General features: G+C 50.4%; 1 protein-coding gene across 1 annotated transcript; it reads left to right on the forward strand.

Annotated features, from left to right (window-relative positions):
* The first annotated feature begins 5,616 nt into the window (after nucleotides 1-5,616).
* ID3 (inhibitor of DNA binding 3) lies at nucleotides 5,617-7,238 on the forward strand. The gene is made up of 3 exons (XM_025857071.2): nucleotides 5,617-5,999; nucleotides 6,118-6,200; nucleotides 6,745-7,238. Exons 1-2 carry the CDS (start codon nucleotides 5,700-5,702, stop codon nucleotides 6,175-6,177), a joined length of 360 nt encoding a protein of 119 aa, XP_025712856.1. The 5' UTR covers nucleotides 5,617-5,699; the 3' UTR covers nucleotides 6,178-6,200; nucleotides 6,745-7,238.
* Nucleotides 7,239-19,450: the final 12,212 nt, after the last annotated feature.

Consider the following 19,450-nt stretch of genomic DNA (forward strand, 5'->3'; position numbering starts at 1 on the left):
AATAATACCTACCCCAAAGACTCTAGAGCAGATTATGTAAGATAGAGTTTATAAAGCACCCAACAAAGGATAGGTTCTCAGGAAATAAACTCCCTACCTGCTTCCCTGTGGGTGTCCACCCCTCCACTCCAGATACCAAGCCAGCTCCTGGACATCCCATGGTCACTGCCTACCTGTTGAAGCAAGGGGTTAGTTAACTTCAGGGTGGTATGACTGGACCAAACTAGGTTGGATTTGGGTTGGAAGAAGAAGACAGGGAGGAAACTCAATTCCAAACTGACTCTTAAAAACAGGAGTAGTCATTCTGCACTTTAAGAATAAATGTCCCTGGGGCGCCTGGGTGGCTCAAATGGTTAAGCGTCTGCCTTCGGCTCAGGTCATGATCCCAGGGTCCTGGGATCGAGCCCCGCATCGGGCTCCCTGCAGGGAGTCCGCTTCTCCCTCTCCCTCTACTGTTCCCCCTGCTTGTACTCTCTCGCGCTCTCTGTCAAATAAATAAATAAAATCTTAAAAAAAAAAAAAGATACAGGAGAACAAGAACAAAACTAAAATTAAAAAAAAAAAGAATAAACGTCCCTTAGGGGCGCCTGGGTGGCTCAGTCATTTGTTAAGTGTCTGCCTTTGGCTCGGGTCGTGATCCCAGGGTCCTGGGATTGAGCCCCACATAGCATCGGGCTCCCTGCTCCGCAGGGGGCCTGTTTCTCCCTCTCCCACTCCCTCTGCTTGTGTTCCCAATCTCACTGTGTCTCTCTCTGTCAAATAAATAAATAAAATCTTTAAAAAAAAAGAACAAATGTCCCTTAAAACATGGACAGGAAAGGACTTTTGGGGGAATGAAAAAAAACTTCAATTTTCCAAGAAATTTCCAAAGTTCCCTGAGTCTCTTTGCTTAGAAAACAAAGGTTTTCCCTTAATGTCCCTGACACCTTAGTGTCTGTCTTGTCTGTCTTCCTATTAAATGCACCCCCCACACTTGCTTTTCTCTATCCAGTAGAATAAAATGCTCTCGGGTCCAAGCTACCTTCCCAAGAGGTCCCTTGAAGGAACAGAACGAAAAGCATAGTCACAGAAGGACAAAAGCTTTGAGACTGGCAGATATGGGTGCAAATCTTGGATCTGCCACTTACTGGCTGTGTGTCCTTGGGCAAGCATATTAACCTCTCTGAGCCTCAGTTTCCTTGTCCATAAAATGCATCAGTGAGACAATGTATGAGAAGGCGAACAGTTAAGATTCAATGAAGGATGATGATGATGATGATGATGATTGCACCAAGGACTTCTTAACTGTAAGATAGCCTATCTTGGTGGCCTCTGAAATCCCCACCCCTATAAGGACTCAAGCCTTAGATGCCCATGCTTCCTACAGTCCCTTCTCAGTATTACCCACATTCCTGAGAACAGTCTCAGCAGGAACCATTAAATGCACCTGGCACCACCTACCTATTCCACCCACCAGGGGTACATCACATCATAGCACAGAAAAATAACTAATTGGTTCCCACAGCACTTTCCATCCCTCCTCCCCTTTGATCCTCCCAGCGTAAGTGGATATTATTTTCCTCCCCATTCTACAGAGGAGACAACTGAGGCAGAGTGAGGTCCAGTAGTCTATACAGGAATTTGAGGCTGGTCTTGATTCTGAATTCCCTGTGCTTTCCTTGCGTCACATGAGTCTTAAGCAGCACTTTGAGGTCTAACCTCCCTGAGGGGAGAAGGAACCTGTTCTATGTGCCCGGCTGGAACATCCTCAGCACACGGTTACAGGCACTTTGGGAGCAAACAGGTACCTATTAGGAAATGCAGCCTCTGGGGATGTTCTGAGACCACAGCAGGCCACCCTAATGCTGATGAGAGTTAGAGGACAGAGTGGACGGGGAGCCAAGTGAGGGGGACGGCCCAGTCCTGGCCCCAGGTCTGCAGCTGACATCCCAGTAACCTTGGGCAAGTTTTTGAGGTTCCCTTGATTCCAACTTTACAACATAACTGCGGAAAAAATAGGTAGACAAATAGATAGAAACTCAGTTCAGGCAAAAAGACATCTGCAGTTCTCATCATCATTACTTTGGCTTTGAAGGAGACAGCTCAGAGACCCCCCATCACTTTTTAAAATTTTAGAGACAAAGTATAACTTAATAGTTTTGCCAACTCTTCAAAAAATCAGAGAACACAACACTGAACACAACACTGAATTTTTTTTCTTTTCTTCTTCTTTTTTTTTTTTTTTCTTTCAATTTTGGCAAAGGAAGATTCAGTTCCTGGAAATGCTTACAAAATGATTCCTGACACTGGGAGGAGATAGTTTAAAAAGGAAGATGGAGATGACAAAGAAAAACTAGATACATATATAGATCAAGGAAGAAGGTGGAAAGAAAGAATAAACAAAAGGAAGAAAAGAAAGAACTAAAAGAGGGAGGGGGGAAAAAGACTTTAAAGGGCCCCAATTCAGGGAACGTTATCAAGTTCCCAGCATCTGCAATTCACGAGCCGCTCGCCGGTCGGGGAGGCGCAGACCCCGCCCCTTTCTCGGGTGTCGGGCGCTCATTGGTGGGGGCGGCAGTCGCCGACCGGTGACTGCCCGAGGAAAGGTTGCCTGGGACACGCATCCCTGTGTGAACGCATGACGTCCCACCCTGGCGCCAGGCTGTCTGGGGCTGAGTCTTAGATCAACACAGCTGTGGGACCGGGACCCACAGCTGGGCAAAGGAGCGGATTCCTCAACAAAAAATAGGATTGTGAGAAAAGTTCTGAAACAAAAACAGCGCAGACAAAAGCCTTAATGACATCCTTTCATAAAAATAAAAAATGCAAGAGGGGGGAAAAAGCTGGTAAAAGGAGCAGAACAGAACAGAAAGTTCAGAGGCATTTGGAATAAGAGGCTGAGGCCCCGCCACCACCAAACTAGTTGCAAAGGCCTGAGCTAGCCCTCTAGTCCGCTGTTGGAAAAAGAAGTCTCTCGGGTTCAAACTTTATTCAGTGTTCCCAACCATACCCTGCTTCTTTCAGAATTAGAATCTTAGATTGGAGAAGACCCCTAGAGGTCCTTTGCTCCCTTCTCCGCCCCCCCGCCCCGTCCACCCCCCATTTTGCAGAAAATTCAGCCCAGGAAGGAAGAAAACGTGTCCAAGGCCACATTGCAAGTTACTCGTGTGGCCAAGAGAGAATTCTGCTTGCTAATCTCACTGCATCCTTCTACTGCCTTGTGTCACACAGCCCATGAGCATTTCAGCCTGAAAGCATCTTGGGAAATAATAAATGTGAAAGTGCTTTGCAAACAGGTACCCGAGCCTGAGGCATCAGTGGTAGTAACGGAGGAGGGAAAAGGAGAGAAGAGAACCTGTATGGACCTGTGGACCCAGCACCTACCACACACCTGGCCCCATGCTGTGTCCCCAGGCACCGAGGAGACTAACAGATCTGGTGGAGAGAGCATGTCAAGTGCCTTGCAGAGCAGAGGCATGCGATAATTATTTGTTGAATAAATGAGGTAGGTCTAATTAGCTTCATTTTATAAACTGGGGAATTGAGGCAAGGGGAGTTGACTTAGTTCAACATCATTAGTAAAAGAGAAGAACAGGGATTTGAACATAAATCTGCCTGGCCCTGAAGGCCATGATTTTTCAGAACCACCTCCAGCCCCCCAACCCCCACCCTGGCCCCGGCTTGACCATTTTGCACAAACCACGGAAGTCTGTGCGGTAGAAAAGGAAAGGGTTTTCTATTTGGTCACTCAGGAGTCTTGCAGAGCCACCATTTTCCCTTCCCATGACCAAATAGCTGACATTCTCTTCTTTTAACGTCTGTAGCATTTATAGACTGACTTGTGCACTTACAGGTTATTTTCTTCCTCCTTCTTATGCTAAAGAATATAATAAACTTGAAAACATTAACATTTTAGGGAGAAATCTTTAGAAGACCCCTTTCTTGACACAGAGCCCTGTGGTTTGATGGCAAACAATGGGACTTCAGGGTTGGTTCTGCCATTAGCTTTGGCATGAACTTGGACATGTTTTATAGCCCCTCTCTGGGCCCTTTACCACCCTACACCTGCCTGTCCAAATTTCATAAAGCCTTAGATTTACATTGTTGGAAAGGATTTAAAATAATCACTTAGCACCATCTCACCGTATTATTCATAAGGCAACCAATGCCAGGGTACCTGGGCTTGTTCAAGATCCTATGGCTGGGACGTTGATTCCTAGTCCAGTGTCCTTTCTACCATGACAATTTTGAGATTCTCTTAGCTCTGAGCTCCCATTGTCCTGTTAATCAGTGCCACATACTATAGAACTCTTAATTGTTTCCTGTGTTAATTTTGTCTCCCCAAATTGTGAGATTCTTGAGAGCAGGAGCCACTGTTGTATGTAAGGTGACTCCATAAATATTTACCAGCTGATTGACTTAGGAAGCAACCATTGGGGGAATCCCACCTGGGATTCCAAGATGAAAACCAGCATTTTGAGGCTGCAAATTCCCCAAAGTTCTGGGAAAGTGACAAGAAGACAAGCAAAGAATACTGAGTGCAATGTCCTGTTGCAATACAGGGCTTAGCTTCCCTGTCCTCTGATCCCTTTCCTGGGCTCTCAGATAGAGCTGGAGCTATTTCAGCAAGGCTAAGAATAATCAAGTCCAGGTGGCTTACACTTCCAAAGCAGAAAGGGACAGACAATAGAGTGATGAAATTACCAAACTATTGTTTTCTACACAGAGGTGTGTGGAAAATGTGTGTGTGGGGGGCACAAAGCAAGAGTTAAAAGATTGGTTGACTCAGTGGGGGACCCCTAAAAAGATTTATATAGAAATCATCCTGTCTGTCGCCCCATATTTAAAACTCCGTCCAAAATTCTAATCAAACTCACTTCCAAAACACAATTGGCATATCTTTGGCTCCTTATGGAGTGCATGGGGCCAGTGTGTGGGAGCTCCCTTCTTGCCCCATGCAAAAATCACGGATTCAGCCTGCTTTCTTCTTTTTTTTCTTTTCCCCTGTTGCTCAAATAAATAGTGTTCTTTGCTCAAACCTCCTTCCCCTCCTCCTTCTGCAATCTCAGCCCTAGCTCAAATCTGTTTTCTTCATTGTAACCTCAGCTTCACCGCAATTAATTTTTTTCCCCTCTGGTCACAAGATAATTCCTGACGCCAGTGAGTCTGGAGGTCAGACGAACAGCAAATTGGGGAACAAGGCGGCACTAATTCCTTACAAGTTTCCCTTGAAAAATCCTTTGCTTAAAAAAAAAAAAAGCTTCTTTGCTGTTCAGGGATTTATGACCTCAGAGGAGCTGTGGGTTCGAACTAGTGTTGGGCTGTGGGTGGACTGGCAGGGGGCAGGGGAGCTCAAAGATCTGGGGCGCTGCCAGGAAAAGGCAAATTCTTAAAGTTAATGGTTTTAAGTGATTTTTAAAATCCTTGCTGGCCAAGAGGCCTGCCTCTCCCCAGTATCAGCGCTTCCTCATTCTTTGAATCCGCGGCTTCGCGGTATTCGGCGTCACACCAGCCGGAGGAAGCCTGTTTGCAATTTAACCGGGTTGTGAACGCCCAGGGTTGGCGGAGGCGGGGCCGAGGCGCACGCTTTGCATAAAGGGGCGTGCCTTCGAGGCGGGCTCTATAAGTAGGGCCGCGGCTAGCGTGCGCGCGTTGCCAGCTGTTGTTGGGGTTCTTTGCCTCTCTTCGTCCTTTCGGCACCTCCAGTCTCATTCCTCAGAATGAAGGCGTTGAGCCCGGTGCGCGGCTGCTACGAGGCGGTGTGCTGCCTGTCGGAACGCAGCCTGGCCATCGCGCGCGGTCGCGGCAAGGGTCCGGCAGCAGAGGAGCCGCTGAGCCTGTTAGACGACATGAACCACTGCTACTCGCGCTTGCGGGAACTGGTCCCCGGAGTCCCGCGAGGCACTCAGCTTAGCCAGGTGGAAATCCTGCAGCGCGTCATCGACTATATCCTCGACCTGCAGGTGGTTCTGGCCGAGCCCGCCCCTGGACCCCCAGACGGCCCGCATCTTCCCATCCAGGTGTGTGGGGGCGTGCGCGGGAGCCGGGGCGGGGCTGAGCTCCAGAGCCGGGATGCTGCCAGCACCCCTAAAACCCCCAAATGCCATGCATGACTTTCCCCTCTTTCCCTTCTCTCAGACAGCCGAGCTCGCTCCGGAACTTGTGATTTCCAACGACAAGAGGAGCTTCTGCCACTGACCTGGCAGTCCTGGCGCCTCCAGGTGAGTATCCCCGCCTTCCCCCAGGGGGTGGAGGTGGGGCGGTGCTTAAACGACAAATTTTGGAATTGGTTGGCCTTTTAAGGGATTACTGCCTCCTCAATTTTGGGGAAAAGGAGGCGGGAGAGGGGCCAGTGACTTACCCGTGGTTACATTAAATGAATGACAGAACCAATTCCCATCCAATGTGCGTTTCAACCTTGAACGCATTTTGCTCCTGCCCTCCCCCGAAGGCCAAAGACACGAGAAAAAAGAAGGCGCAGGTAAATAAAATAACCGTTCTGTTTGTAGATTGGAATCGTAAAGGAAGCTGTCTTCCTCAGCCCTCTCCCAGCTAGTGTCAATTCCAAGAGGGCGGGGTGGCTGCAAGCTCCGCCTGTGGTCCTTTGGCGCCAAATGGGTGGGGGCAGCATGGTGCTCGGAGTTATCAGCTGGAGGTAGAGACCAAGTTTCCTCCCTGGCGCCGGGCAGTCTGCGGACGGCCCCCGCCTCGGCGCGCTCGGCGGAAACTGATGGCTCCCTGGTGTTCTTTCCTCCCCCCGCCCAGAACGCAGGTGCTGGCGCCCGTTCCGCCTGGGACCCCGGGACCCTCTACGGCCGGAAGCCCGAGGGCATGGATGGGCCCCAACCTCGCCCTGCCCACTTGACTTCCCCAAACCCCTGCCTCGAGGCTGGACTTGGCGCCCGGGAACGAAGGACTGTGAACTTGGGTGGCCTAAAGAGCCAGAGCTAGCTCTGGGCACCAGCTGGGCAACGTCTCCCAGCCCCCACCCCACCCCCAAGTTTTAAAGACTGTCTTTCACAGTGTGGAGGTTGGAGGGGGGAGTGGCTGCTCTCCAAAGTCTGCCAAGGCAGCAGTAGAGCTGGTCTTCTGGTCTCCTTGGAGAAAGGCTCTGTTGCCCTGATTATGAACTCTATAATAGAGTATATAGCTTTTGTACCTTTTTTGCAGGAAGGTGACTTTCTGTAACCATGCAATGTATATTAAAACTTTTTATAAAAGTTAACATTTTGCATAATAAACGGTTTTTAAACACTTGAGTATATAATTTGTTTCCTTAAGTGCTAACCCTCTCATAAGGCTGAATTTAGGGGAAGTAAATGTCCTTCTTGGACCTTGGGAAAAGCAAGCTTGCTTATTTAAGGGAGATGGAGAAATGCCAGCGAAGACTGGAATGGGGGGCAGTGGAAAGGGCTCATATGGGAGCCCCATGTCCATTAAGGGTTGGGTGCAGGGAAGATCCTGGCCCTGTCCCCTCATTTACAGATGAGGGAAGATGTGAGGGGAGCTCACCCAGCAAGTTAGGAGCTCAGGATAGAACTTAGGTCTCCTGAGTCCCAGTTTCTTAAATCCCTTGAGCTGTTTTGCTACATTACCAGATGGCTTCAGTGTCATTAATTATTCATGATGTCTTTCTAGCAGGGGATGTGGAAGAGTGGAGTCTCACCTGGTGCCCAGACGGCTGGTGGTTGATAGACCCATTTCAGAGATGAATAAGCAGATCAGGGCCTGGTTTCATTTCCCTCCTCTTGCTCTCTGATTTGGCTTCCTCTTGCGCTTCCAAATTTGGAAAAAATAGGAGAGGGGTTTTTCTTGTCCCTCAAATCCCCAGCCACTCTTAGAATGATTTGAGGGCTGGCTGGGGAACACTAGTACCAATCCCTCTCCTACCACCAGGTAGTTGAAGACCGAGCCTAGACTGGGAATTTGAAGAAGCAGCCCCACAGCCCCCATTCCTTCTGGTATTTCCTTCCCATAACACCTCCACTGGGAGTCTACTCTGTGAGCATCTCTAACACTATGTCAGAAATGGAGAATCTGAGGCTCAGTGGATAATGGGTCTGAGCCGGGTTCTCACAGCCCCTTGAAAGAAAGAGATGGGATTTTAACCTAACTACAGTGATGACAATTGCAGTGGACAGGAGCAGAGCTACTGAGAGTGGGGCAGAGGGCAAGACCCCCAACCCATACCATCCCCCTTTGCCCCCCACCTGACAGCTCCCCAGGTGGGCTCCACCAGGCTCCTGGCCTCACTAGATTCCTGTTTATGCTATGATCTCATCTGTGTGTTGGCCCCTGGCATGAGTTATTTCAATATTTCATAACAAACAGGTCACGTCATCACCCTTCATTCCTTAACCCTGGTGAGCTTTCAGGGGTGAACAGGGGCATGTGGTGGGGAGGCAACCTCTTGTCCTTGCCAACCGGCTGACCAGTGGTTCCCAACCTGTTTCCTGGTTTCCTCTGATGATCTGGTGGGAGGTGTGAGCACTCCAGAAAATACACACGCACACGCACACGCACCCCCTTTGCAGAGTCATAGCAGCCCTCCAGTCCCCTGGGAAGTCCTCAGTCCCCATGTCAGGAACTCTTGTCTCAACCAAGTAGACCCAGGTTGGGTCTCCCTTGGTTTGTTTTGTTAGGGGTGCTGTGCTGGCTCTGGGGACCGCCACACAGGGGTGCAAATTCTTGCTCTGCCACATCCTAGATGTACAACGGCAAGCTAGAGACTGCCCCGCTTGACCCTCAGTTTCCACATCTAGGCAAGATCGCTGATCCTGAGCCATCCACTCCGAGGCACCTGGCCCTACCTTTGACCATTAATGGCAGACATTGAACTCCTCTTCTGCCGTTTCTGCCACAGCATGCTGCTTCCTGTTCACTCAGAAGCTGGGGGACTGGGGACGGCTGGAAAGACCCAAATCGCTCATCTGTCGTGTGACCTTGAGCAAGCCGCTTTACCTCTCCAAGCCTCTCTCCTCCTTTGCCCAGCAGCTAGCAGTTCGTGTACAGCCGTCTCCCTGGACGGAAGATAATGGTGGGAAAGTTCTTTGAAATGCATCACACACCTACAAGGTATTATTAAGCTAATTCCAAGGAAATTGCCTGTCAGGTCTGCTGAGACTGAGCTGTTCAGGTGGCTGGGACAAAAGCTGAAACCAGCATGCCAATTCATTAGTCATTAGAGAGTGAAAGCAATTTGGCCGTGGGTCGGGAAACTCTCAGAATGAGGATAGTGTCTTCTGTCATAATCACCTATCGAGTGCTGCCAGGTGCCAGGCTCTATTTTATCTTTATTTTTTCTAATCCTCACCACAACCCAGCCAAGGGGGTATCATTATCCCCATTTTACAGAAGAAACAGATTCAGAGAGGCTGAATGACTTGATGCAGGTCACACCGCAGAGAAGTGGCACAGCAAGGATTAGTAAACCCAACTCCATGTAGCTTCAGAACCCATATTCTCACTTCTCCTCCAGGCCAGCTCTTCTCCCTCGCCATTCCCTGCACCTGGTACTTGTTTAGTCCCCAATGTGTGTTTGCCGAATGAAAGACTCAGGGCCACCCCAGTCCCTCTCCCTCATCTGTGAAAGGGGGTGATGGTACTTCCCTTGCTGGTTTGTGACTCGGATTAAAGGTAACATACATAAAACATCTCCCAGGTTCCCTGAAACACAAGATTCACTATTAGCTGGGTGTCTTAGGTTCATTATCGCATCAGCTCTGAAATAGGGACATTTGGAAGAGATTTTTACTTTTTAAATAAAACAAACAAGACAGCCAGGCTCAGAACGGGCGAAGGAACTTGCCCATAGCCACACAGCTCCTAAGTAACAAAGCAGGGATTCAAATTCAGGCCCGTGACACCGGAGATGGTGCCCTTTTGAGGAGGCCAGTTATAGCTCTCCCCAGCTGTGGATGCGCCCGACAACCTTTAATTATCTGTCCTCCCGGCCTCATCACCTCTCATGGCCACCACTCTTCTCCATTCCCCAGGCTACACTCTAAAACCTCCTATCGCTCTCTCTTTCCCGCAGAACTGCTTCTCGGGGTCCCCTCTGCCCGCTCCCCTCTCTTGCAGCTCGCCCCTGTCCACCCGCCGCGGCTCAGGGCCCGGGCAGGGGCGGAGCCTCGGCCCACGTGGCCCAAGCCCGGCGGGGCGGAGGCGAGCCGGCCCCGCCCTGGCCCCGCCCCGGCCCCGGTCCCGCCCCGCCCCCGGCCCCGCGACCCGCGCTCCCCCCGCGGGCCCTGGGGGCCGCTCGCAGGTGTTCGCTGGCGCCCGGATGTCTGAGCTCTGGCTCCGCTCTGGCTCCGGCTCCCTCCGCAGCCTGCGGGCGGGGCTCCCAGCCCATCCGGAGCCTCGCGGCGCCCCCGCCACTCTGCCAGCAGCGCGGCCTCCCAGTTCCCAGCCTCCCAGCCTCCCAGCCTGGGAGGGCCCCTCCACCCAGCGGAGTCGCTGACCCGACTGCTCTCCCGCTGCCCCCAGCTGCGCTCGGGCCGATGCAGCCTCAGCGTGCCCCCACCCCGCTTCCTGCCTAAGCAGCTTTGCCCTTGGCCGGGCGGCCGCCCTGCCTCGCACCCCCGTTCCTTCCTTCCTTCATTCTTTCAGGCAGCTCGCATTCCTCGAGCGCCTGCGACATGCCCCGCACAAGGCCAATCCGACCTTCCGAGTGTGGCCCCAGGCCCGCTGGGGTCCTCCGGGAGGCCTCTGCCCTCCGCCCCAGTCTCCCCCCAGCCCGCCCCACTCGCCTCTCTCATGTCCTATTTCACTCAAAATTTAGCATTTAATTGTTCCCTGGTTATTTCTCCTGTTAAGTGTCAGTCAGTAGCAAGGTCAAAGGGTCTCCCTGTGACCAAAATCAGGAATCAGTCTAAAAGTAGGGTGAGGAGGTGGCCAGAGTTGGGGTTCAGCCAGACGGTGACAGGGTTTGGGGCTAAGCGTGGATGGGAGCTGGCAGCAGTCTGTGGCCTGGGTTAATAGACATGGTGTGAGCGTCAGTCTGAGTAGCATCAGTGGTCAAGGTTAGTGAGTCAGTCCTTGGGTAGGGTCAGTGGACAGTCCAGAGCAGGGTACTAGGTTATTTATGACAAGGATTTGGGGGTCATCTTTGACAAGCCAGATCAAGGGAGGAGAGTGCTGTAGCCCTCTGAACTCAGATTCATGTTACTCCATGGCTGGGGGGCTGACCAGGACCTCCCCTCTTCCCCACCTAAGCTATATAACTGACTCTCCATCTGGGGACACTCCCTCTCCTCCTCAACACCACCGCCCTACTCCAACTTTGTGCTAGATGTAGGAGGCAGAACTCTCAGTGGGCCACACCACGGGCGAAGGGAGCCCAGATGGGCAGTAGCACTGACCATGGTAGGGAGGCCTGGGGCTTCCTGCGAGCCCCACCCTGGAGCCACCCATGTTTGACAGCTAAGTTGATGTTTTTCTCTGTATCTTTTGCCATTTGTTCATAAATCTAAAGCTTGTCAGGGACAGAAGGACCCTTAAAGGTCACAAATGTGGCCCAGAGAGGGGAAGGAGCCTGCTGAGGCATATACAGAAAGTTCATAGTCAAGACAGGACTCGAATCCAAGCCTCTACCTTCCTATCTAGGGCTCTTTTGTGATACCTGCTTACCCTGAGCAGGGATTGTTATTCCCACTTTAGAGATGGGGCTTATGGCCTCACACAGCTCCTATAGAGGGACTGCAAGGGGCTGGCTGGTAGCACATCCCCCCCCCTCCTCCCCCCTCCCCCTCCCCCATGCACCTTGAGGATCTGGAAATGTGAAGTCAGGGATGGTGATTCCCTAAAGCACTGCCTCCTTGTCAGTGCCACCCTGACAGCCTCCTCCCTCCTGCCCTCATTAGGAGCAAATGAAACAAGGGTGGCCAAGCATGAGTTGGAAGCTGGGGAGGGGAGAGAACACTTTTTAAGAACTGCTGGGGAAAAGCTTAGCTGGGTTCTTATGGAAACATATGGAACTCATTACCCTAAGTCGAGGTGGTCGCTGGCCAGCCAGCAGTTGGTTAATTTGGGGCTAAAAGTGTGCTTTGTACGGCAATAAGGGTACCCAAGGCATGGCAGACTCCCCAGAATACCCCGCCTGCTCACCAATCCAGGTTCTTCCTAACCTTGGTTTTATCTCCAGCTTATGCCAATTTCTAGCATTAAAAAGGGGGGCAGTGCCTGGGTGGGTCAGTCCGTTAAGTGTGTGTCTTTGGCTCAGGTATGATCCCAGGGTCCTGGGATTGAGCCCCACATCAGGCTCCCTGCTCAGCTGGGAGCCTGCTTCTCTCTCTCTGCCCCTCCCCCCACTCGTGCTCTCTTTCTCTCTCTCTCTCTCTCTCAAATAAATAAAATCTTTTTTTAAAAAAAATGTTTAAAAATAAGGGTTTCAAGACACACTAGGGTACTAGGCCACTACAGGTCATGTGAGGAGATGAGGACTCAGAGACCATCAAGACAGATGACACCCCCCCAACACACACACCCTGGCTCACACACATCCCTCCCCCATCAGGGTCCCTGACTGGTCCTGCAGTGGGTCCAGATGTATGAAGGGTTGATCCCAGCATCCATCGAAGGTTCATCAGGGTGGGTTCCAAGGAGCCTACATGTTGGTCCCACATCTTGTCAATCGCACTGTCCGCTGTAGGCTTGACTCCATATACAAAGGGAGCAGTAAGAAGGCGTTCAAAAGAGGCTACTCACTCGTGCACAGCATTTTAGTCTACGTGGTAATAGGAGACGTGGGAGCTTTCACTCCTACAAGGCTCACAGATATTCGGGGACCTGCCAAAGTTCACCCTGGAGTATGTGGCAGAGCCCAGGTCTCTGATGCAGTCTCCACATCCAGTGCTCTTGATGTCTGCAGCTCTTTGAAAACTCCATACAAACCAATGGATCACACAGAATTGGCCTCAGCCGGCCACCCCAGCCCTCCTGCTCCTTCTGGGAGTCTGGGAGTCAGACGGATGCCGGTTGAAATCCCAACTTTGTGTGTCTCAACTGTGCCATTACAGGTAAGTTATTCATCCTTTCAGAGCCTCCTATGGTTGCTTTGATGATTAACTTAGCTGACCCATGTGAAGGGCTTGGCGCTGGGTCACCCCCACCAAAGAGCTTGCTGGGCATGGGTGTCACATTCCTAACATAATTCCTTGCCCATCTTTGCAGGGTGGCGGTGTGGTTGGCATAATTCAGTCATGACATCACAGCACTGCTTGCCCTGCACACATGCCCTTCAGAGCCCTTTGATAGCCCCCCAGGAGCCTCTGATCAGCAGGACAGTCAGGTGTCTTGAGGAGTAGAGCAGGAACCAAAAGCAGGACTCCAACCCGGTACCTCCACTCTCAGGCTGTGCCTCATTGGACGAGCTCCCTCACCTCTCTGAGATGACCCACCTCATCTTCCCTGAAATACTGCCAGGATCCTGCGCCCTGTCCGCAGAGTCATGGGGAGGATTTGCTGAGGAACTGGATGTGAAGTACCTGGAAACCCACCAGCACATGGCAGATACTCGATAATTCACAGCTTTACTATTCCTCGTTCACAGATGGAGAAACTGAGTCCCAGAGCAGGGAAGTGACTCATCCACTGTCATGTGGAAAGGTCTCACAGAACTAGAGCTTAAAAGCCAGATCTTTACACTCATGGTTAGTGCCCAGCTCCTACTTTCTCATGATCGGGATTTATAATTATTTCATGACAAATGTGTTTTCAGCTGGTGGAAGGATGGGACTTCGGACTCTGTGAGCCTGTCCAGTTTCAGCCTGATCCAGAACCAGCTCATTCATGAAAGGATCGCTCTCTAGAAGAGAACGGGAGTTGGGGGTGGGCGTAGGAAGGACATGACCCAGAGGCCAGAGGACTTGGAGGCCAGAGGTGATATAATCACAGGTGCCAGTAGCAGCTTTGTGGTAAAACAGACGCCCCCATTCAAATTCTGTCTCCGCCACTTCTCAGCTGTGTGACCAGCCAAGGGACACAGTTAAGCCTCGAGGTCCCAGCCAAGGGACCTCTCTGAGCCTCAGTTTTTCATCTGTAAAACTCCCAACAGTACCTCTTTCAAAGGGTTGTAGTAGGAATTCATTAAGACAACAGAGGGAGAGTACCTGGAGCAGGTAAGTTGCTTGCAGTTGGCAGCCCCCGTCACTTCGTCAAGGCAATCAAGCACAAGCCACCTGCTTCTTCATCATCCTCAGCGGCAGGTCTTTTTGTAAACGTTCAATCGAACTAACAATGGGTAATACAGATGTTCTAATATCTGGCTATTGAAATGCTTACGTGTGCGCACACTCCTCCACAGCCTGGCTGTGTGAACTTGAACAAGTTACGTCTTTCATCCTTAGTCTCTGCATCTTTCTGCACCTATGCAGTGGGGGTAATAACAGTGCCTGCAACGAACGGCTTCGAGGACTAAACTAGTTCACATACAGGGGCGCCGGGGTGGCTCAGTCGTTAAGCGTCTGCCTTCGGCTCAGGTCATGATCCCAGGGTCCTGGGATGGAGCCCCGCATCGGGCTCCCTGCTCTGCGGGAAGCCTGCTTCTCCCTCTCCCACTCCCCCTGCTTGTGTTTCCTCTCTCGCTGTGTCTCTCTCTGTCAAATAAATAAGTAAAATCTTCAAAAAAAAAATATATATATAAGTCATCATGTCCCAATTTTGGAAGTCAAATTGACATTTTGGGAAGATGTACAGAGTTTTATCACAGGGCTTCATGAGACCCAGCACCCAGCCAACTTCACACACAGTCACACGTGTGCTCACACCCCTGCGCACACAGACACACACACTTTGAGAAAGCCAGCCTACACTGTACTGCTCCCCAAATGGGCTGCACCCTGCCCTCATACCTTGGAGAACTGCCCGCAGCCTCCCTCCCACTCACCAAGCTCTGCAAAGTGAGACAAGAAAGTGGGGTCACCTCTCCTTTGCCAAGGAGCATATTCCTTGGCAAAACTGACTTGGGAACAGGTCCGGGCTCCAGCTCTTCACCTGTGTATTAGAGCCTGGGGCCCTGTCCTGGCTCTATCCCCCTCTTGCTGTGCAACCGTGGGCACGGAACTTCACCTCTCTAAGATTGGCTTCTCCTCTGGGAAAGGGGGCTGATCACATCTACCTTACAGGGTTGTTGAGGGATTAAAAAGACGCCTAGAAAGCACCTGGCACATAGTGGTAGCTCCATAAATGAGCGCTGTTAAGAGCTTGGCTGTTTTTTTAATTCGGTAAGGTTATCTTTTATATATTCTTTAATAAAATGGGGCCATTGTTTGTGTGCCTCACATAATATATTTTATTGCTTTTAAACACATCTGTTAATCCAATGAAGGTGTTTTCCTGTGAACACATTTTATTTCCTATTTTATTCATATTTTACAATGTCTGGGAAAAATCACTGAAGCCCACCGAGGCTCAGTTTCCTTGTCTCTAAAATGGGAAAAATGCCTTCCTCATGAGGGTGTTTTGAGAATTCAGTGAGAAGGCAGATGTGAAGGTGCTTTGCAAAGCCAAACAAGTGGAAGGGATGATTTTTTGCACTCGTCCTTCCCTCTCACCAGGGCGAATTCCTCAAAGACGGGAGTGAGTTTTGTTTATCTTGCATCCCCAGCATTGAATGTGTAGTAATACATTTAAATAATAACATATTATTATGTTGGTGATGGTGACAAGAACTTTCCTTTCTTGAACACCCACTGTATGCAGGGGTCCGGGCTAAGTGCCTCGTAAGGAAAGGAAGGATAGATGTTTAGAAGTTTTTGCTTCCCTCTGCTGCTATTTATTTATTTATTTATTTATTTATTTATTTATTTATTTATTTTAGAGATGGGGGGAGAAGCACAGGGAGAGGGAGAGAGAGAATCTTAAGCAGGCTCCACACCCAGAGCCTAACCCAGTGCGGGGCTCGATCTCAAGACCCTGAGATCACGAACTGAGCTGCAATCAAGAGTGGAACACTTGGGCGCCTGGGTGGCTCAGCCGGTTAAGCGACTGCCTTCGGCTCAGGTCATGATCCTGGAGTCCCGGGATCGAGTCCCGCATCGGGCTCCCTGCTCGGCGGGGAGTCTGCTTCTCCCTCGGACCCTCTTCCCTCTCGTGCTCTCTCTCATTCTCTCTCTCTCAAATAAATAAATAAAATCTTAAAAAAAAAAAAAAGAGTGGAACACTTAATCAACTGAGCCACCTAGGCACTGATTATTTCAAGGTGAAGGAATTGTTTTACTTTTCCCCATGGGCAATTTCTGTCTTCTATACTGCAGATAAATTAACCTCAGTCTTGGGTCTTATACATCATTTGGCCAATCCAGTTGAATTCTTGTTAGAATAGTAATCTTTAGTTCCCTTATCCATAAAATGGGCTTAGCAACTTGGTTCATATGAAGGTGTCCCGCAAATGACAACACCCCCCCCTTTTCTTTACTCCCCACCTACATGTACCCTTCCCTTGGAGAAGATGGTGATGGGGCAAGCTGAGCAAACTCGGCAGCAGGGAGCTGAGTCCCTTCAGCCCTCTGGGCTTTTGTTTCTTTTTGGCACAGGGTGGCAGATAATTTCCTGATTCGGAGACCCTCCAGATCTTGCCTCCTTTAGAAAATCTCCCTTAGGGGCGCCTGGGTGGCTCAGTCGTTGAGTGTCTGCCTTCGTCTCAAGTCATGATCTCAGGGTCCTGGGATCGAGTCCCATGTTGGGCTCCCTGCTCCGCGGGGAGCCTGCTTCTCCCTCTCCCTCTCCCTCTGCCTGCCGCTCCCCCTACTTGTCCTTGTGCTCACGCCCTCTCTTTCTGTCAAATAAATAAATAAAATCTTTTTTAAAAATCGTCCTTATATACCATAGCACCAAAGATTCAACTCCCCCAAATATCCCATGCCCCCTGCGAGCATGTGTTGCATATTATATCCAAGTAGATTTAAGTCCTAGAAGGCAGAGTTGTGTGTTAGGGGTTTGATTTCTATTTCCTTAAGCATTTTCTTCATCATCTCACTTCATCCTTTACAAGCCTTCCAAAGTCCCCAGGTCACAGATGAGCAGCTAAGTCCAAGAGAGAAGGGCCTTGGTTAAGACCACAGAGCCAGTCCTATGACCCAAGACATGCCAGGAGCCTGTGTGAGCTCAGGTACTCAGTACCTTCTTCCTTTTTTTCCTTCTTTCCTTCTTTCTTTCTTCCTTCCTTCCTTTCTTCCTTCCTTCCTTCCTTCCTTCCTTCCTTCCTTCCTTCCTTCCTTCCTTCCTTCCTTCCTTCCTTTCTTTCTTTCTTTCTTTCTTTCTTTCTTTCTTTCTTTCTTTCTTTCTTTCTTCTTTCTTTCCTTCTTTCCTTCTTTCCTTCTTCTTTCTTTTTTAAATAAACTCTACACCTAACATGGGGTTTGAACTCACGACCCTGAGATCAAGAGTCACATTCTGGGGCACCTGCGTGGCTCAGTCAGTCAAGCCTCTGACTCTTGGTTTTGGCTCAGGTCATGATCTCAGAGTGGTGAGATCGAGCCCTGCGACCATCAGGCCCTGGACTCAGCGTGGAGTCTGCTTGGGATTCTCTCTCTCTCTCCCTTTGCTCCTCTCCTCACTCTCTCTCTCTTTCTCAAATAAATAAATAAATCTTAAAAAAAAAAAGGAGAGTCACATGCTGTACCAACTGAGTCAGCCAGGCATCCCCTCTGAGTACCTTCTTGATACCGGGCTCTGTGCTTGGTGCTTCGGCCCAGTAATTTTATAAAGTAGGTGTGGTCCCCACTTTCCAGATGAGTAAACTGGGACTTGGACAGGGAAGATAAGTCACCCAAGTCAGACAGCAGTAAGGGACAGAATCGTGGTTCGATCAGGGCTGACTCCCAAATGTGGGATTTTTATTTGCTACTGTGAGGCCCCTGCCGTTTTGCTGTTTGGGGGCCTCGGAAGGCAACCTCTTCCAGTCTGCAGTGGTAACGTTGTACACCAAGGCAAGGAGCGATTTCCAAGGCTGACCCCCACGGCCCACTGTCAGCCCCAGCAGCGGAGTCTGGGGATTCCTAGAGCAGAGCACACAGAGCTCCTGCTGCAGCAGTGATCTGCATCAAGTACCCCCCACCCCAAAGCCCATTGTCTCCCCAGGAGACAATACAGATAAAGGACCCAGCCTAGTGGGCTGCGTGCATCAATCTGTAACCATGGAAACCCCCAGGGAGACAATTCCAAAGCTCCCCCAGCCGCCCTCCGCCCTGCAGCTGTGGCTCCAGGAACCCAGCCGCCAGCAGAAGGGGCACTGCTGATAATTGCCACCCCCCACCACTGCCACCAGCAAACGGGACACAGCTGGGCTCTCCCCCTGCATCCTCCCAGCCCCTCAGTCCCAGAACTGGAATTAGCAAAGGGACCTTGGGTGTATTTAAGGCCTAAACTTTATTTCTTTTGCAAGAAGGTCAATTCTGTGAGATTCTGGCACAGGCTGAGATATGTCATTGATCCCAGGGAAAACCCTTGGACGATGGACCAGGCAGCTGGGGAGGGCTTCGGCCCTCAGCACGTGACTCCCCTCTGGTGGCCAGTTGCTGCAATTGTCAGTTGAGGCTCCAGAGTGGAACAAAATTGACCTCTTCTCTTTGGGTATCTACTGAGTTCCAGATGCCCACACATACTAGATTTAATCCTCATAACCACCCTGGGAGGTGAGTATTCTTATCCTCCTACACACACTGAAGCCAAGACTTGCAGAGGACATCCTGAAGGAAGGGTAGACAGCAGAGTGCTCAAAGAGGATGAACCCAGAATGCCCTGGCTCAAAACCTGCCCGACCATCACCAGCCCTGTGACCTTGGGCAAATTACCTAAACTCTCTGAGCCTCAGTTTCTTCATCTGTAAAGCTGGAGTGATAACAATACATACTTCATAAGGATGTTAGGAGGATTAAGCGTTAAGGTTTATAAGCCTTCAGAATGGTGAGTGGCACATAGTAAATAAATACAGTTCTGGGCCCTGATACTCAAGCTGTGTGCCTTCAAGGCATATCATTGAACGACTGCCTCGGCCTCAGTTCTTTCATCTCTACAATGGGGCTTGTCTGGCTTCCTCATAGGGTTCTTGTGATCACTGAAGTGGATATGCGGTGTGAACGTGCTTGCTTTGCTACTATTAGCATTGCTTTGATCTGCCTTTTGGGGGAGGAATGATGAGGGGGTGGGACAGGTGGGGTTAGAAAGCAAGAAGTATGGTCCTCTCTCCACAGGCCAGGAGAAGGTGGTGCCTGAGCATACCGGCCCCTACGACCTCCTTGGCCCCACAGGGCCCCCTATTTCCCCCACGCAGCGACACAAAGAGATTCTGACAGTGGCCAGAAGCTTTCCTGGGAAGAGATCAGGAGTGATCTTTCAACGATTCTAAGAAACATTCACTGAGTTCGGTTTAGTAAGCAATTCTCCTGTTTCTACTCTGTGAAGGACACTGGACTGGATACTGGGGTGTAAAGATGAAGAAGATCAGGGACCGCTTAAATCTGGGGAAGAAGAC

This window comes from Callorhinus ursinus, unplaced genomic scaffold (assembly GCF_003265705.2).
Source record: "Callorhinus ursinus isolate GAN/ISIS: 27379988/994484 unplaced genomic scaffold, GSC_fseal_2.0 scaffold18, whole genome shotgun sequence".
NCBI classification, from domain to species: domain Eukaryota; kingdom Metazoa; phylum Chordata; class Mammalia; order Carnivora; family Otariidae; genus Callorhinus; species Callorhinus ursinus.